The sequence below is a fragment of the Cygnus atratus genome, chromosome 2, assembly GCF_013377495.2.
Source record: "Cygnus atratus isolate AKBS03 ecotype Queensland, Australia chromosome 2, CAtr_DNAZoo_HiC_assembly, whole genome shotgun sequence".
Lineage (NCBI taxonomy): Eukaryota > Metazoa > Chordata > Aves > Anseriformes > Anatidae > Cygnus > Cygnus atratus.
This window is the reverse complement of record NC_066363.1, coordinates 135810341-135828265: the sequence shown is the minus strand read 5'-3', so window position 1 is coordinate 135828265 and position 17925 is coordinate 135810341. Positions and strand designations below refer to the sequence as shown.

The 17925-nt window shown below is 43.0% G+C and overlaps 2 protein-coding genes across 4 annotated transcripts in view; one reads left to right on the top strand and one right to left on the bottom strand.

The window, feature by feature from the left end:
* Positions 1–6006, bottom strand: part of TMEM67 (transmembrane protein 67) — a 31383-nt gene extending 25377 nt beyond the window's left edge. Inside the window, exons 1-4 of one of the 2 annotated variants that reach the window (XM_035546450.2) lie at positions 5787–6006; positions 3611–3699; positions 2073–2166; positions 514–613 (exon numbers count right to left, since the gene is read on the bottom strand). In XM_035546450.2, the coding sequence (XP_035402343.1) occupies positions 514–613; positions 2073–2166; positions 3611–3699; positions 5787–5967 (464 nt within the window). In that variant the 5' untranslated portion in view covers positions 5968–6006. The remainder of the gene's footprint in view (positions 1–513; positions 614–2072; positions 2167–3610; positions 3700–5786) is intronic. The other variant, XM_035546451.2, reaches the window with a different exon arrangement.
* A 2550-nt stretch (positions 6007–8556) lies between these two features.
* RBM12B (RNA binding motif protein 12B) lies at positions 8557–16287 on the top strand. 2 transcript variants are annotated; one of them, XM_035546262.2, is made up of 3 exons: positions 8557–8676; positions 11364–11409; positions 12130–16287. In XM_035546262.2, the coding sequence occupies exon 3, from the start codon at positions 12158–12160 to the stop codon at positions 14258–14260; it is 2103 nt and encodes a 700-aa protein (XP_035402155.1). In that variant the 5' UTR covers positions 8557–8676; positions 11364–11409; positions 12130–12157; the 3' UTR covers positions 14261–16287. The 2 variants fall into 2 exon arrangements, with proteins under 2 accessions (XP_035402155.1, XP_050564866.1); XM_050708909.1 differs by lacking the exon at positions 11364–11409 and having other exon boundaries at positions 8571–8676; positions 12130–15824.
* Positions 16288–17925: the final 1638 nt, after the last annotated feature.

The following is a 17925-nucleotide window of genomic DNA, read 5'->3' as shown; positions in this document are numbered from 1 at the left end:
GTGTACCTAAGTATGAGATTAAGTATTTAGTGGAAAGTGATTATATAGTATGTCCTTTAAAGAGGTAAGGCCTGATAACACTGTGAGCATCTTCAAGAGTTCAAACTGAAATCCAAAACCCATTACCAATCTTTCTTCTGTCAGTGAAGTTGTAAAGAAATTCAATAGATGACTGTCAAAATAAGAATTATGTTTCTGCTTCCAGTCCAAATCCTGCTTGTAGTCACACTGAAGCAAAACAAACAATTAAAAAACAAAAGAGCAATGCTAATCATATGACTTCAATGAATACAGTACACATTGAATTTGATATGGACTTGAGGATTTCCAACTCACTGCTTTTAAAACTGTCACTAAGCTTTCAAGATGTATACAAATGAAGCAAAAGAGAAAGCTTCTATTATCCAAAAATATTTATAGCCCACAGATGTGGACTTTACCTCAAGAATATTCCATTTAAGCAGAATATGACCCTCTCAAAATTATCAACACATAAGGAACAAAAATACTTACCTATTTCCTAACACATCTGAAGCGGAGAATGACGGCTCACTTCCATTACAACGTATGCACAAAGCTTCATTTAGCAAAACACCATCAACACTTCTTTCCACTAAGTGGAAAAGAAAAGCAACTGTAGCATAATAGCATGATGCACAGTATGCCATGGAGGTTAAAATAGTGTTAAAAATGAAACCATCTACGCAGATCTCCGAAATAAATGCAAAGATTTTATTTCCCAAAGATCAAGAGCACAACTTGCAAAAACCATCCCTATAATGCACATATATATATGCATGTGCTGTTTATAGCTGTGCGCATGCAATATTTCATGTCCAGTATTGCTGTTCCTTTGCTATTTATTCAGAACCAAATTTCAAACCAAGGCTTCATTGCAAATATAAAACTCAAAACATGAAGTTTACAAATTACTGGAAAAAATAATAATTATTAATTTTCATCTGAAATGAGTTACGCAAAAGTCACAAATGTGAAGTTTCAAAACTGCCTCTTCCAGCATGCAAATCATTTGGCAAGAGGTTTTAAGTCTAACTATGGAAAAAAAAAAAAAAGGCATTAAAAAATTTCAGCACTGATGCTTTGCAGGTTAAATTACAGAAGGAGCTTTACTCTCAATATTTCACCAAAATGGTTCAGAATATATATTTTTTCAATTCTCACAAAGCTTGTGGGAGATGATGTGGTATTAACTTTTTTACAGATTCCTAGAAAATTTTTAAATTAGTCACCTGGAAAAGAGTGACTCTCCAGCACACTCAGTTAGATAGATACCTAAACAGGACATTAGCAAATACTTAATCAAAGAATTACAGGCACATGGAAAACCTTTTCCATCCTGTGTCTTTGCAAATGAAGAAAATCAGAGCTCCAAGGAGATAATTTTACATCCTTGATGAAAATTATTCTTTGCTCTTAGTTTTTTACTGTGCAAGATAAGCAAAAATATACTTAATATATACACTAAAATTAACAGCAAAATTCCTTTCTTGTGTTTACTGAAATGAGTCTGCAGCTTTCACAGGGCATCAAGTAAGCACTGCAGATACAGGGAAGCGTGTCTCAGGGAATCAGAGATACAGTCGTGTTTAAGGGAAGCATGAAATCCACAGACCTTAATGCACAGTAGCTTGCTTGGCTTGCTCAGGCTATTCTGTTCCACCTGCTTGTGAATGTATAATTCCTGTACTGAGAAGTACTTACACTTTATAACCTTCAAAACTTTCAAATGTGTTTTTCTTAGTCTATATTGATACTGTTTTATGCCCATTTCAACACTCACTCACCAATGCCAACCAGCTTAAAGGAAATGATGTAGCAGTATTCATTTCTAGAATGTTTGTGTAATATTTATCATTGCAATGAGCAGTGGCACAGATTTACCTGCTCTCTTTGAGGAATGAGGTTTAAAATCAACAGCAATGTTGAAATGTTATGTTACAAACGTAACCATGCTTTAAATTTCCTGTCTCATTTAACAGAAGTGCCTGGCTTAATAATCTCTAATACCTAAAATAAGCACCACTATCTCACAACTTGCACATGTTTCTTACCTAGTATTTCATTAATGAGGCATTTACATTTTCCTTCCGAAGTTAGGCCCATAGGGCAAGTAATACAATTCCATCCATCTTGAGTAACTCCACTCTAAAATAAGATGTAAAGCTATTATAATTTTTTAAAATATCAAAATCACCAAACATCTGTGAAGAATTCCTGAGCCAGATGTTATTTATTAGAAAATGTGTTCATGTATAACAACATTGACAGAATTCATGAAGCTGTTAAAGAAAAAAAAAAAGCTAAACGATCTAAACAATCTGGCAAAAATGATTCCTATGCAGAGATAGACTAAAAAAGGGTTCTTCAGTTTTTCTGAAACATTAATACCTGCAGTGAAGATAAGAGTTTGCTGGAAGTGCTAGGTTTAAAAAAGATAAGAGGCTTTATGCTTAAAACAAACAAAAACAAACAAAAACCCAATAATCATAGCAATGCATAAATCATCATATTTACATATAGATATACAGAAACAATGGAAATGGAAGAGTCTGACATCAAGCAGTTTGCATAACTGCGTGCAATTTTGCATGTATCCAAACCAGTCACATGCATGCTTCTGTTATATCACGAAGTAGTTGTTCTACAGATCAAAACCAATGAGGAAAATGAAGATAAATGTTCATCCTCAGGTTATACGGATGTTATTCCCTTCTCTGCTTCCATGGGATCGAACACAAATGCCACCATTACAAGAAAAAGAAACAGTGGAATGACCAAAATACCGATGGATATTTGTCAAAAGCTTTGTCTAGTGTAACAAGAAGATGAAAAGAAGAGGGAAATTACTTGCATTACCCAGTTAGCCACTAAATATGTAACTGGTGCAACTAAGCTGGCCTCATGAGAGTTTTTCTACAATTATTGGAGAGAAGGAAATATTCCAGAAGGCTCTTTCACAAGTTGTTTTTGCTGGAGAAATGTTATTTTTCTATTTACTGTAGAGGGAGAAAGCTAGTCGGTTAAGTCTGGTGTCTCTGGTTCAGTGCTGCAAATATGGCTCAAAAACATAGCTTAATTTGCCAAGACAGAAATAATTGACCAGACTGCAAAGGTACATCGACATAATTAAAGTAACATAAAAGCAGCAGTTAATTTAAAAGTAAAAAGATGAAGCATCAGGGAGTAGGACGATACAGGTTAAGTATTACAATAATAGAAATTATATAACTAATCAAACAAGATACTTATGAGCTGCATTTCTACTTCGGCATTCCATAAAAGAGTGGGCAAGAGTAACATAACATGAGGCAGAATAGCAGTAGAAGGAAATTGAATATTTAAAATACTCTTACTTTGTCTGTGAGGTCAAATTTATTATGAAAAAATGTCTGCAAAATAATAGTAATAAACAGCTCTAAAGAAAAAAAAACTACGGATAAACATGATCTTAAATTAAAAAAATCCCAAGCAAAGACTATTTTGGAAAAATTAGTTAAAAAAAATAAAAGAAAATCAGTTTGCATTTAGATGGAAATTTAAATTTGAAAAAAGCATTATTATTGCAAAGTATTAAAAGTTCAATACTTACCATATTTTCTGGGCATTTCTCACAAACAACAGAGGACCCACCATTATTAGAAACCATCCTGTATCCTGGCTGACATTCACATGAACTACCTGAAAACAAGAACAAAAACAGTTTTAATCTATGTAAAAACTGATTTTTTTCACAGTACGAACAACTGCTATTGTTCTCAAGAGATCCATATAGTTTTTTAAATATACAACTAAAAGACCTGAGTAAGATTGGCATGAAAATCAGCTAGCTTTTTAAAAAATGTTCATGTTACCGTTTGTAGGAAGGTTTTCACAAAATGTCACTGGGTTGACTGATACACCAAGGGCATCAAGGGTGAACCCACAGACCTTGTGTTTTTGTATTTTTTCTTAAGCTCTACCAGTTGGTCTAATAACAGATAGAATCTATGCGTATAAATCTTGCCACAATGCCATTCTCAGGCCATTCTCTTTACACCAGCAGCATTAAAATCTGTATTCATTTTTTATCCCTTGAATAAGAAGTCAGTTTTAAAAATATGTTTATATGTAATAAATTTTTTCAAAATAAAAATGTAGTTTTAATGATATTTTAAACTCAACACCTTTAAATTTTGCATGAGGATCAAGCTTTCTGTTGAATGTTTTTCAATGGATAACAGAACATACCTAATATTTGCTATTAAATTAAACTCAACACTACTTTCACAGCACCTATAGCTTTTTCTTTTTCCTAAGAGTTTTCAGTCTCGCTATCATGGACTGTATGTTTAAAAATATACTACAAAATAAAATTGATGCTAAGTACTAATGAACTATATTTGTTATTACTTAAGCTCATAGAACTGTGCATGTAAAAATCATGTAGAACTTTTCAAAGTTCTATAACCTTAACACACCTTAAAGCTTCCTCACCAGACCAGTTTTACAGAAATGGCATTTCTGAAAACGATCAGGGATTGAGTCAGAGGACACCAAACTTGTTCTTAATGATATCAAAAGAAAAGCCCAGTAGGATCAGATCAAGGAAGAGATGTGAGGAGCTGTGATGTTCACTGTGTGAACAATAACTAATTTTTTAGGCATGTTGCTTGAAGGCAGACCCACAGCCATGCGCTTGTCATGAAGTGCATGGCCAGAGAGGCTGAGGGAGCTGGGGTTGTTCAGTCTGGAGAAGAGGCGGCTCAGGGGAGTCCTTATTGCTCTCTACAACTGCCTGAAAGGAGGTGTGGGGAGCTGGGGTTGGCCTCTTCTCACAGATAATGCCATAGGACTAGAGGGAATGGCCTCAAGTTGTGCCAGGGGAGGTTTAGGTTGGAAATTAGGAGACATTTCTTCTCAGAGAAAGCAGTCAGGCTCTCTTTGTCAGGCTCTGGGACGGGTTGCCCAGGGAGGTGGTGGAGTCACCGTCCCTGGGGGTGTTCAGGGAAAGGTTGGATGTGGTGCTTAGGGACATGGTTTAGTGGGTGACATTGGTGGTAGGGGATGGTTGGATCAGATGATCTTGGAGGTCTTTGCCAACCGTAATGATTCTGTGACTTGTACAGTCCCAAACAGATTTCAGACAAGATTCAAGGAGCAGGCCGAGTGGCATCTACCTGCACTGCTCCAGTCATGTGCTGTGGAAAAGCTCAAATCCTTGATTTCCTTTCCTTTGAGCATTGGGGTTAAACGAAGAGTCAAGGCTAAAAGAGCATTATGGATTTAGCTACCTACATTACCAGGGCTTTGAAAACTATTAGAGCGCATTTTTTCAGCAAGTAAAGTATGGAGTTACTTTTGTAAGATACCATGCCGGTGATGGGCAGCAGTTACATACGAAGCTATCTGCATCTGACCACTGCCAGTTCTAAAGAGAGATGCTGTCAGGTATTAGTGTTGGATCTATCAGCCTTCCAGTACCTAAAGGGGGCTACAGGAAAGCTGGGGAGGGACTCTTGTGTTAGGGGGCGTAGGGACAGGAAAAGGGGCAATGGCTTTAAACTAAAAGGGGAGATCTAGGTTGGATATAAGGGGGAAAGTCTTTACTATGCGGGAGGTGAGGCACTGGCACAGGCTGCCCAGAGAAGCTGCGGCTGCCCCACCCCTGGAGGTGCTCAGGGCCAGGCAGGATGGGGCTCTGGGCCGCCTGTGCCGGGGGGCGATGTCCCTGCCCGGACTCCCCACGTCCCGCTGCCGGGGCCGCCGCCGCCCCCCGCCTCGCTCACCGCCGGCGCTCGGTGTCTGGTTGGCCCCGCAGGGCCCGCAGGCCAGGCGAGAGACGTCGAAGTACCGGGCACGGCCGCACTCGGCGGGACGCTGCAGGGGCAGCGAGAAGCCGCGGCCGGGCGGCGGCCCCGCCACCACCAGCAGCAGCAGCACCAGCGGCGGCGGCGGCAGCAGCGCCATGGGCACCAGCGGCCGCGCAGCCTCACGGCGGGGCCGCCCCCGTACGGCGGGCGGGAGGGACCGAGAGCGGGGCTGGGAAATAACAGCGGGGTTTAGCGGTCCTCAGGCACTGCCAGGGCTGCTCACGGCACGCTGCGGAGTCTGGTTGTGCCTCGTGGGCGACCTGCTGGTGGCTGTGTGTTAGTGTTGCTTGGAAGCCTGTTACTGTACTCTGCGGGCCTGCGCTGCTGGGGTGTGCCTTGTGAGCAGGCTGTCCCCCTGCAGCCCACGGGTCCCACACGGAGCAGATCTCCACGCTGCAGCCCGTGGAGGAGCCCCCGGTGGAGCAGGTGGATGTGGCCTGGAGGAGGCTGCGGCCCATGGAGAGCCCCCGCAGGAGCAGGCCCCGGGCCGGAGCTGCAGCCCGTGGAGAGGAGCCCACGCAGGAGCAGGGGGTCTGGGGGGAGCTGCCGCCCGTGGGGGACCCGTGCTGGAGCAGTTTGCTCCTGGGGGATGGACCCCGTGGTAGGGACCCGTGTGGGAGCAGTTCTTGAAGAGCTGCTGCCTGTGGGCAGCCCCCGCAGGCTCAGTTGGGGAAGGACGGCATCCCGTGGGAGGGACCCCATATTGGAGCAGGGGCAGACATCAACCATAAAGAAGCTGTGGAGATGAAGCGTCAGGGACTGACTGCAGCCCTCGTTCCCCCTTCCCCTGCACTGCTCGGGGGGAGGAGATGGAAGAGGGTAGATGGGGCAAACGTGGTTTTAGTTCGCTTTTAGTTCTCACTGCCCTAGTCTTGTTAATTGGCAACAAATTACATTGATCTTCCCCATCTTAAATCATGTTGCCCCTGGTGGTAAATGGTGAGCAACCTCCCTGTCCTTACCTCAACCCATGAGGTTTTTCAAAGGGAGTGAGAGAGCACCTGTGTGGTGCTTGGCTACCTGCTGGGGTTAAACCACAACAGAAACATGTTATGTTTTGGTCTCTGTTTCTAACACCCCTCCCAGGGATAGCAAACACTTGTCATAGGTATCTCCCGTTGCAATGTTGCATGTTTTTTTTTTTTAAACATCTCCAGTGTTTTTAATCAGGACAGACAACTTCCTCTATCAAGACATGCCTGGGCAATGGCACCATGAAAGTTAGTTTTAGAAAAAAAAAAAAATCGAGAAAAAGCAGTTTCTTCCTGTGCAAAAATTATTACTCAGGTATCTCAATCCTTTTTTTAATTATTATTTTTGATGTACAACTACTGCATCTAAGCCCTTTAATCCAAAGGGTTAATGATTTGACAAAAGTCCAACTACCAGCAAGCTGCTGGGTCCTAAGGAGAAGGCAGCTTCACAACTTGTGGCCAACCACCTGTTGTTTTCTAGGGATTTTCTAACACGGAATGGGTACCTGCTTCCCAAAACTCAAACCCAAAGGACAGGAGGACCTCATTACACTAGTTGCTCAACTACATCTCACTGATGTCTCAGTTACACTGTGTATTTTTACTATCAGGAAATTTATTTCTGGAAGAGAACAGGCAATCTGCTTTCAACACTGCTCTGGGGATGGCTCTGTCAAAAACACTGGCACAAATTCAACTTCTTAAGCTCAAGTTAATCTTAGAAAAGATAGATAAGGACTGCTCGGATGATCGGGAGGGTGAATCTGCCATATATGATGATTTCTGTCCATCCAAAGCGTTGTTTTTTATCCTGTGTAAAGAGCTGATTAATAGTCTTTTTTTTTTTTTTTTGTATCTGTGCAGAGGTGGGTGATAGGTGGTAGCTCCACAATGCTAGCACACCTCTTGATGCTGAAAATTCATTTTTATATTTATCAGTTATACAGAAAATTACTACAATTGGGTTAAGTGAGCAGAACAATTTGTTGTCAGCTAATTCCCTTTCTTGCTTCTCTTTAAAGGCACTGTGACCCTTTAACTCCTTGTGCATGCTCCAAGAGCATTGGGCTTGAAGCAAGGAGGGGGCTATTGCTGACCACGAGGTGTGATTTTCAGATCTAAACGAGGATTGTTCACCTGAAGTTCAGCCAACAGGCTGTTATATTTCCTCAGCTATTCCTTATCTTTTGTTTTTGACAATTATTGATGCATTTGTTTTGCTAGAGCTCCTTTAATTCATAGGATCGTTAAGGTTGGAAGAGACCTGCAAGATCATCTGGTCCAACCATCCCCCTACCACCAGTATCACCCACTAAACCATGTCCCTAAGCACCACGTCCAACCTTTCCTTGAACACCCCAGGGACGGTGACTCCACCACCTCCCTGGGCAACCCGTCCCAGAGCCTGACTGCTCTCTCTGAGAAGAAATGTCTCCTCATTTCCAGCCTGAGCCTCCCCTGGCACAACCTGAGGCCATTTCCTCAAGTCCTATGGCATTATCTGTGAGAAGAGGCCGACCCCCAGCGCCCCACACCTTCCTTTCAGGTATTGTAGGGAGCAAGGAAGACTCCCCTGAGCCCCCCCGTTCCCCAGAAGACAAGAGGGACGCGCATGCGCAGCCCGCAGCGCGGCTCCCCTCAGCACCGCCCGCTCCCGGCCGCGCGCGCCAAAGCGGCGGAAGGACCCGCGGGGGTCGCGCACGCGCACTCGGCCTCCCCCGCCGCGGGCTGCCGAGGGGGGGGAAGCGGCGGCGGGCGCCATCTTGGCGGAGCCGTGCCGGGAGCTGCGGGCGGCGGGGCTGGGCGCGGAGCCTGTCCTAGCGGCGCGGCCGGTGGGTGATGGCTGGCGTGAGGGGTGGCGAGCGGCTTCCCGGGCAGCCTCCGCTCCCCGAGGGTCGCCGGGCTTCCCTACCGCCGCCTCTCGGGAGCCCGGCCCTCGTGGAGCGGTGCGCGGCGGCTGCCCGGGCCCGCGGCCCTGTCACGGCGCCCGGCGCCTCCCTTCCTCCTTCCCTCCCTCCTCTCCTTCCCTCCCCGCTGCTGCCGGCAGCCCCGCTCTGCCCCGCAGACGGAAGGACAAATCGTGCTGGGAACCACCGGTTCTTTAACCCTCGTGCTTGTTCGCTTTTACGGTCGGGGTGTTTCCGTGGCTGCTCCTCCTGGCTCGCACGTTTGCTGCATGCGAACTGTTGTAATCTCTTTGCGTTGTGCTAAAAATGCTAGTTTAGTGCAGGCTTAGCTTCCATAAAGTGTTTTATTTATTTATTTATTTATTTATTTTTGAGGGAGGTGTTTCTTGAGTGAAGCTCTAATGGCATTCAGAGTTCACAGTGCTGTGGAGGCATAGGTGTAGTACTGCTTTCCGGTTAACTGAGGCAAATGCAGAATTTCTTAAAGCATTGACGTGCATACCTCTGCTTTTAAACTTGCCATGAGGTTGCCAGTCTGTTCATTACGTAAACCTTTGTTCTCTGAAGTCCTTGCTCAGTTTGTGAACGTGCATCGTAAAAGTCACTCATTCTGGTCATTCATTTAACAGTTGGATGGCTTAAATACAGTTCCTACCACTTCTTGCTTGTTTAATATATGGCTACTGAAAGCTTGCTATCTGATCTTACGCTTCTGTTTGTGGATTTCTTGAGTATCACGTTAAGATCTGGAATCAGTGTGTCTGATTTTAAACACTGGAGGTTGTATGTTGGTCCATCAAGGAGAACTTGCCGTTTGTCACCGAAGAAATACTGAGGAGATCTGTTCTGAATGCTGTTTAAAAATGAGGATGAGAATGCAGAATTGCGAAATTCAGAACAACTACAGATAAAGTGCATCATCAAGTAGCAGGGCAGCGGATTTCACTTTGCAAGACACGAAGGCCCTGTAAGAAAATCCTGCCCTTGAATTCTCTCCTTGCTTTTTTGGCATGGCCATCACATCTGTTGAGAAGATAGATTAAAAAGTGCAGAGGGTCTGGCTGGGATGGAGCTAACTTTCTTCGTAGCAGCCGCTGTGGTGCTGTGTTTTGGATTGGTGGCTGGACAGTGTTGACAACACACCAGTGTTTTGGCTATTGCTGCGCAGCCCTTGCCCAGCGTCAAGGCTCTCTCTTTTCCCCACTCAGCCACTGCAGCCAGCAGGCAGGGAGTAGGCAAGAGGTTGTGAGGGGACGCAGCCGGGGCAGCTGACCCAGACTGACCAAAGAAATGTTCCGTGCCATGTAACGTCATGCTCAGCAACACGAACTGAGGTAGAGGAAGAAGAAGGTTTTTGTTTGGTTTCTGTGGAGGGGAAGAGTCTTTTTGGCTTCTAAGGTGGCCATTGTTTGGAGGCAGGCTGGGAATCAGTCCACCTGTGAGAGGTGGTGAGTGATTTCCTTTGTTTTGCTTTTTTTTTCTTCAGTTATTAAAGTTTCTTTACCTTGACCCACAAGTCTTCTTGCCTTTCCTCTGATTTTCTTCCCCATCCTGCTGGTGAGGATGGGGTAAACAATCAACTGTGTGGGTGCTGGCTGGGGTCAACACTCCCCAAAAACACACGGAGAGCTGATGGTCTTCAGTGCAGGTATTAAACAGGCAGTTGGTTTGGGTTTGTTGTGTTTACAAAGCGCTGACGGAGAAGTGACCTAGAACGTGGTAGTTACAGAATTTGGTCTTTGCTCTCGTTTTGCTAGGCTTAAGTGGAGTGACTAGTTATTGTGGTCAGTAGATAACTTGGCATCAGGATCTAGTGCTTTACGGTTATTGAGCAAGGGTTTTGTACAGGGCATATTCACAAATGCTTGTCATCGGGGCCTTGGACTCTTGTGTTGTTTTAGAGGGATGTAGTTAGTTGTTCTGGGAGCTTGTCTTTGTTCTGAGAGAGTACCGTGCTCTGTGTTGTGTGACGTTAGACGATAATGTTGAAAATCTGGATGTGGTCAAGTCAGTGGATTAAGTGGTACTTGTTCTTACTTGTGAAAGGCAGTTAACGGTTAGGGAAAATACTGAATTCTGCTTTGTGAATTGAAGCACTTGCTGAAGTTTCTCCTTGCTGCCTAATTTTGTTCTTTTGATAGTCTTCACTGTGGACATTAAGTACAGTGCTGGACTGGTGAGTAGCGTACTCTCGTGAGCTTTGAAAGCAGGTGGATTTTGGAAGAACGGACACTTCGTAATCTTGAGATCGACTTGCGCATCTTTCAAGGACTCAGAGAATTGAGGGTTTTCCCCTCAATTCGCTGTCAGTTTGATTTCAACAGTTCGGTATGGCACAATCGATGACCAAATAACCTCATCGTGTTTTCATCATTTGCAGAAGTCAACTTAACTTTTGAATTTCCTTTGCTTCTAAAATGGCAACACAAAGATGCAGTGCATAACGTGTTGGAACGTGGAAGGAGTTCTTCATTTTATCCCAGATTGTGGTTTCGTTACATGCCTGGCTTTAATATTAGCCACTGCTATGGATGAGCTGCAGCAATGTAGCACAGTTTGTAAACCAAAGTACAGATATCAGCCATTAATTGTGTTTCATTTTCTTTCCACAGTTAAGTTGATTTTACAGAATTTATCAGGTCTTCCAAGCAGAAACAGGTAAGCTGCCCGAAGCTTAACACTTCTCACTGAGTATTGTGACGAGATCGTACACAGCCTTTTTTTCTCACAGTCTTGTGGCTGGGAACTAGGATATGCTCTCCTGAGTGCATGTGGCTGCTGCAATTAATACTCTGACTACATGAAAGAGACAACAGTTTTGAACGCTGAGAAAACGTACGGTATTGAACAGAACCGATCACTGGTTAGAGCAACTTGTCAAAGCAGTAAAGTCATCAGTGTTGGTGAATTACTTCATTTCCCAGTGTCGCAATTATTCTTTTTCCTTTCTCCTTTTATCATCTAGCATTTTCGGTGTTTATGTTCCCAGATGTCCTGTTCAAAAGCAAACAGGATTATTTTTTTTTTGTTCCTTGGGACTGGGCAGAGATCTCTGGCATCCAGCAACAATGCCACGAAAGACTGTAGGTGTTCTTCAGGTATCGTGGATGGTGAGGAGTGACTGAGGTGGATTTTGTTGCCCTTAGGATAGGGAATACTGATAGACTTGTGCCCGTGTGCAGGTGGAGTAGCTTAATTGTTCTGACTAATCAACTTTCAGCGAATCTTGTTTTAATCCCATTCTTTTGAACGTGTGAGTTTTTTCGTGCCTTCTCTCTTGATTGAGACAAGGGCATTCATTAAAAAGGCTTAAGTGTTAAGATACTGTAATAGCTGAGTACTAAAGACGTGCTATCATGTGTACCTTTTTGTCTGCAGGTGATTTTTGCTGTGGGTTGAGCTCAGCATGGCTGTAGTCATCCGTTTACAGGGGCTTCCTGTTGTTGCGGGTCCTGCAGATATTCGTCGTTTCTTCTTGGGATTGAATATTCCCGATGGAGGTGTGCATATTATTGGAGGAGAAATTGGGGAGGCTTTTATTATTTTTGCAACAGACGAAGATGCACGGCGTGCCATGAGCTGTTCAGGAGGGTTTATCAAGGACTCCCGCATAGAGCTCTTTCTCAGCAGCAAGGCGGAGATGCAGAACACCATAGAAATGAGCCGGAAACGATTTGACCGTGGGGGCCGAGAAACTCTGTCTGGGTCTAGACGAACAGGTGCTAATGGTTCTGGTGCAGCGGGTGTCGGAGACATTTCGCATTTAGTCGCGGCTATTACGAAAGGAATAAATAAGTCTGGTTACGGTCCGCCAAATCACCCGGAGGCTGGTTTCCATGCCAATGGCACGAGACACGGTGATGTAGGCATGCCTAAATCAAGCTATCAGTCAAGAAAGGATTCTCATGCGTTTAACCCAGATGATCTGTACTTATTCCTGCGTGGCATACCGTACTCTGCGACAGAAGATGCAGTGCGCGCGTTCCTTTCCGGAATACGCGTGGACGGGGTGATTCTGATAAAGCATCGTAACGGTTTAAACAATGGTGATTGCTTGGTAAAATTCGCTACGCCTGGTGATGCCTTAGAAGGACTTAAACGCCACAGACAGTACATGGGGCAGAGGTTCATAGAAATCAGTCCGACTACGGAGGAACGGTGGATTGAGTATGGCGGGAGGGTAGACGTGCCAAATGAGATGGATCACTTCTTCAAAGAACGGTCTCCAAGAAGTTCGGGCTACATGCACGCAAGGAAACATTCTCATTCGAGATCGCCAAGGAGACAAAGAACGCGTTCTCGTTCACCTCCCAGCCAGGAATATTACATACACTTAAGGAATCTTTCAACTAATGTGGAGAAGAGAGATTTGAGAGCTTTTTTCCCTGATCTGGATATATGCAGCAAACAAATCAAGCTTCTAACGGACAAGCATCAGAGGAGGACTAGAGACGCCTTTGTGATGTTAAGGAGTGAGAGAGATTATCAGGCTGCTTTGGAGTGCCATAGAAAGGTTCTTCTCAATCGTCCCGTTTACATTTTTCCAATTTCAAGGAAGTCTATGTTGAAAATAATTGATTCTTACGAGAGGAGAAGATCTCAGGAAAGAGATCTTCCTGGACAGGCCATGACAGAAAAAAGTTACCGGGAAGGTCATTCTGGCCCTAAGGTGTGTGCTTATGTGAGGAATTTTCCATTCGATGTGACAAAAGTCGAAGTGCAAAAGTTCTTTGAGAGATTTGATATCGATGAAGATGACATTTACTTGCTCTATGACGACAAAGGAGCTGGGCTGGGAGAAGCCTTGGTGAAGTTTAAATCTGAAGAACAAGCCATGAAAGCAGAAAACTTAAATCGTCGAAGGTTCTTGGGAACGGAGGTGTTACTGAGACTGATATCTGAAGAGCAGATGCAGAAGTTTGGTGTAACTGTTCCGTTCTCTGCCCCAAATGAGATGCAGGGGCATTCGCACGCGTATGACAGAGGTGAGCTTTCCCGTCCGGTTGGTTCACCGCCTGGTTCGCCACAAGGGCCACCCATGCACTCGTTCGGTCCCCCTGGGAACTTCAGGCATCCTTCTGAATTTAGGCACCCCCCTGAGAACTTCATGTGCCCTCCTAAGGATTTTAGAGGCCCGCCACCCCTCATGGATTTTGGTGGTGACAGCGAACACTTTGGCAGAATGGAGTTTGGGAATAATAAAATGGGGAATTTCCCAGAAGGAAGATTTATGCCGGACCCAAATTTCAGTGGTGGTGGTGGTTCTGACCGTGTTGTTCCTATTCGATTGAAAAATTTACCTTTTAAAGCGACTCCTAATGAGATTCTGGATTTTTTCTATGGCTACAGAGTCATACCGGAGTCGGTTTCCGTACAGTATAACGAACAAGGGTTGCCTTCGGGTGATGCCATTGTTGCTATGACAAACTATGAGGAAGCGATGGCTGCTATTAACGAATTGAATGATAGGCCAATTGGTCCCAGGAAAGTTAAGCTGAGCTTGCTGTAAAGGAGGAAAAGATGCTCTAGAATAAAACATTCTAGATTTGACAGTATTGACAGTTGTTTTTACGTTTTTAATTACTAGAAGTTGAAGAAGAAACGGTTTCCATCAACGGTTGTAAATAATACCTAGTTGGGGTGTTTAGCTCTGGGTTGAAATATCTGTATGGTTAAGATACGAGAAATGTATTGTGCCTACTTCTTGTGGCAGAGAAGAGCCCTGAAATTGTGGAGGACATTGAATATTTTACAGCAAGGTATAAAAGCATGGATTTCTAATGCTTTGTTTTTTCTTTTTTTTTTTTTTTTGTTTGCTTTAATTCGTGTCCCCTGACTTTGCATCAAATACAACTGTAAGTGCTGGTCGACTGACCACGCAAACGGTTCAAACAGAAAAACTTCAGTGCTATCTGCATTAGTCAGTAACAGTTTTTATTGAGGTTAGCTTAATAAAATTAAAAAAGACTGATTTTTTTTTTTTTGTGTAAGCTGTTCAGGTTTTGTTCGGTTTCATGTGTTTGGAGGCATCCCTATTAGAAGAAAAAAGACCTGTTCACATTAGCTGGCTTTGCTGGCTTTGCAACTTTTTTAAATAAAAAAGAAATTGTTATTAAGTGTGTGTCTTATAATTAAAACTTGTCTAGTTACTCACCTCAACTATTATTTTCAGCATACCTGGGTCTTAGTGAGAATGATGCTGGCTGCTTTCAGTGGAAAGATTGAACTGTTCAGAGTTTGGCAACGTAGCAATGAACACACAGCTCACAAAGGCTCCAAGATCTCCATGAATCGGGTGGATAGGCTTTCTTGCTCTCTTCACTCAATGTAGTACCTTTGAGGCAGAAAATGAATGCTAAAATTACAGCAAGGATTTTGGCTTCAGCCTGAACATTCGGTGGTCTTTTAGTTCATCTCCACGTGCTTGTTATATGGATATCAACTTGCTAATGATGGCTGGATGCATTCCGGGTCAATACGTAATCAGTTTTAACTAATGTGTCACTGGCAACCATGCTCACGAGCTGTTTTATTCTTTCTTGTATAACAAAATAAACTGTCAGTGTTCGGAATGCTTTGACAAGTTTGGTACCAGCGTACACAAACTTTAGTAAGAAATAAAAACTATCCCGATTGAGGAAAAACCTCTGCATCTTCAAAATTTGGGCTTAGTAACTGGTGCGAATACACCGTGGCAATCACAACTGTAATGAGATAGTACTTGGATTACTAAAGAATTTTAGGAAGTTTTTGTAGTTGCCTCTGAAACAAAGACAGCACACTTGCTACTTGATGATGAAAACTAGTTTTAACCTTTGCTCAGGCAATACCAAAAAAAGCATAGATTCATAGAGCAGTTGAGGTTGAGAAGGGACATGGAAGTCTCCCATTCAACCCCAGTGCTCAAAGCAGGGTCAACTAGAGCATGTTAGTCAAAGCCTCGTGCCTTGGATTTCCAGTATCTCCAAGGACAGAGACCACCACTGCCTCTTGGAGGAGCCTGTTCCAGTGCCTGATCACCCTTGCTGGAGGTCAAACCTTAATTAAAAGTCGTCGTCATTACTAAATTTCATGTAAGCTCTTTAGAAATTAACGAGACAACCCCCTTTTTCATCTATAATTTTTAAAAGGCTAATGTAGCTTCATTTATTGTGCATATTACTTGTCTTCTCTTTTAAGTGCTCAGAAAAAAGCATTTTAAATGAGAATGGTAATGCCAAGTTTGTAGGTGTGGATTCCTCAGCAGAACTTTGATACGGCCAAATTTTAAAGCCCGGATACTTTTTTGCTGACTGGTAGGAACTTTAGAAGTGTGCTGTCCTGAATGCTCCTCTGAATTTAAATGGAATAAAAAAAAACCCTGCTGCTTTTACTTCAGAGTTTCTGTAAAAGTGATCGAAAAGCCAACAGACTGCAGGGAAAATAATAGCATGCCAAAGGGATCCTCAAAATAAAGTTGCATGTTCTAATCACGCCATTGAAAACTTTGTTATTTCTGTAAGGTAACATTTTCACTACTAATTCTTGCCTCTATTACCTGCTGTTGTTTTGTAAAGAATGAAAGTGACTATTTTCTCCTCCAGGTAATGTGTAGCAGCTGGAAGAATTTAAAAACACCAAAATAGGGGTTGTCAAATACTGAATATAATTTGGTAAATTTTTTACCGTGCCTCTAGAGTAGCGTTGCTCCATGCACAGGTGCACATAACACGCATTTTTGTGAGAAACAGGATTTGGGGACTGGAAGGATAAGGTAATTTAGTGGGTCATTCGTTGGTCATGTGTGAGATTGTTTTGGAAAAAGCCTACTCCAATGGCATTGTCTGCTCAAGAAATTTTGAGTAACTGCTGACAAAGAACTATTAATTTGGGGAACGGTAAATTTGTCTTTTACCCTAGTGAATACATGAAAAGGGTCCCAAAGCTTATAATGGCAGAGATCATAATTAAGGCATTTTAAAGCGTTGCTTGTTTGCCCTGTAGCTACTTAATCTTAAATTATAGATGAGAGTTTATGACTACTCTAAGTTAATCTATGAAATGTCTAATTGATAGACCAGATTATTTTTTTTGTGAGTTACATAAAGCTCTGCTTCAAAGGATGTACAGATCTGAAGCACAGGGAAATTAGGGAGGGATGCCAATACATCAGTTAATAAGGCTAATAGGATAGTTGATTCTTTTTACCTGTTTTCCAGTTAATATTTTTAATTGGGACGTGTGTATATAGTTTGCATTCAATTCTGATTGTGCTTGAATAGGCTGGTACAAGTGCATGGTGCGGTGATAGCGTTCCCTGCTACAAATAGTTCAGATGTTTAAGCTTTGGAGGCGCTCAGTTTTCAGAGTAAAGGACACATCAATGACAGCAGCCTGTAATTACATGGCGTGAATTGTTGCTCTTCCTTTTTAAGCACCACGCATACAGTAAAAGAGCAACAAAGGAAACGCTGCAATTTGTGCTGTTGATCTGGAATCCATCTGGTTGCCTTAGTTACGCTTAATTGGCAGTTGCTTTTGCTACCATTGTCCAAAAGTTATATGATTTGAAGGAGAACAGTCTCTGGATTCAAAAACTAGTAATAGTGATCACGCAGGAAGCAGCTTGAGGCATTCAGGAAAGCCGTAACGTATGACAGTCTGGAAAAAAAAACTCTTCACGAAAAGAGCTGATACAAGCCTGCATCATCTAGGTGTTGGGACAAAAATGTGCATGAACAAAGGGAGTACTGTCAGTCTTGAAGTAAGCACTTAATCCATCAGAATAATCTTTGCTAAAGTATCTTTAGGTAATGTTTCATTCTGTAACTACATCCTGAATTCTTCTGGTTTTAACATGCATTAACTCGTGTATTGGCTTTTTTGTCCCTAGTTTCTAGCTCACAAAATTTCTGTCCAACATTCAAACTTAAGACACATATGCAGGACAAAAAGGTTGCCCAACGCTGTTATTTCTCCCTTTCTGTAAGTCTTAAACTTTTTATGAGGTAGAGAAGCTGCTCAGGAAAAAAAATCCTTTCTGTACCCTAATAACTGATCTTTTAGTTGGGAGTTGACGTGAACACTATTTCATTCCTTATTAAGAATCCCTTTTTCACGACATGGTACAGAAATAATTCCTATTTGCACATATAGAGCATACTGATATAGGCATCGAATTAACCAGCTGTTTAG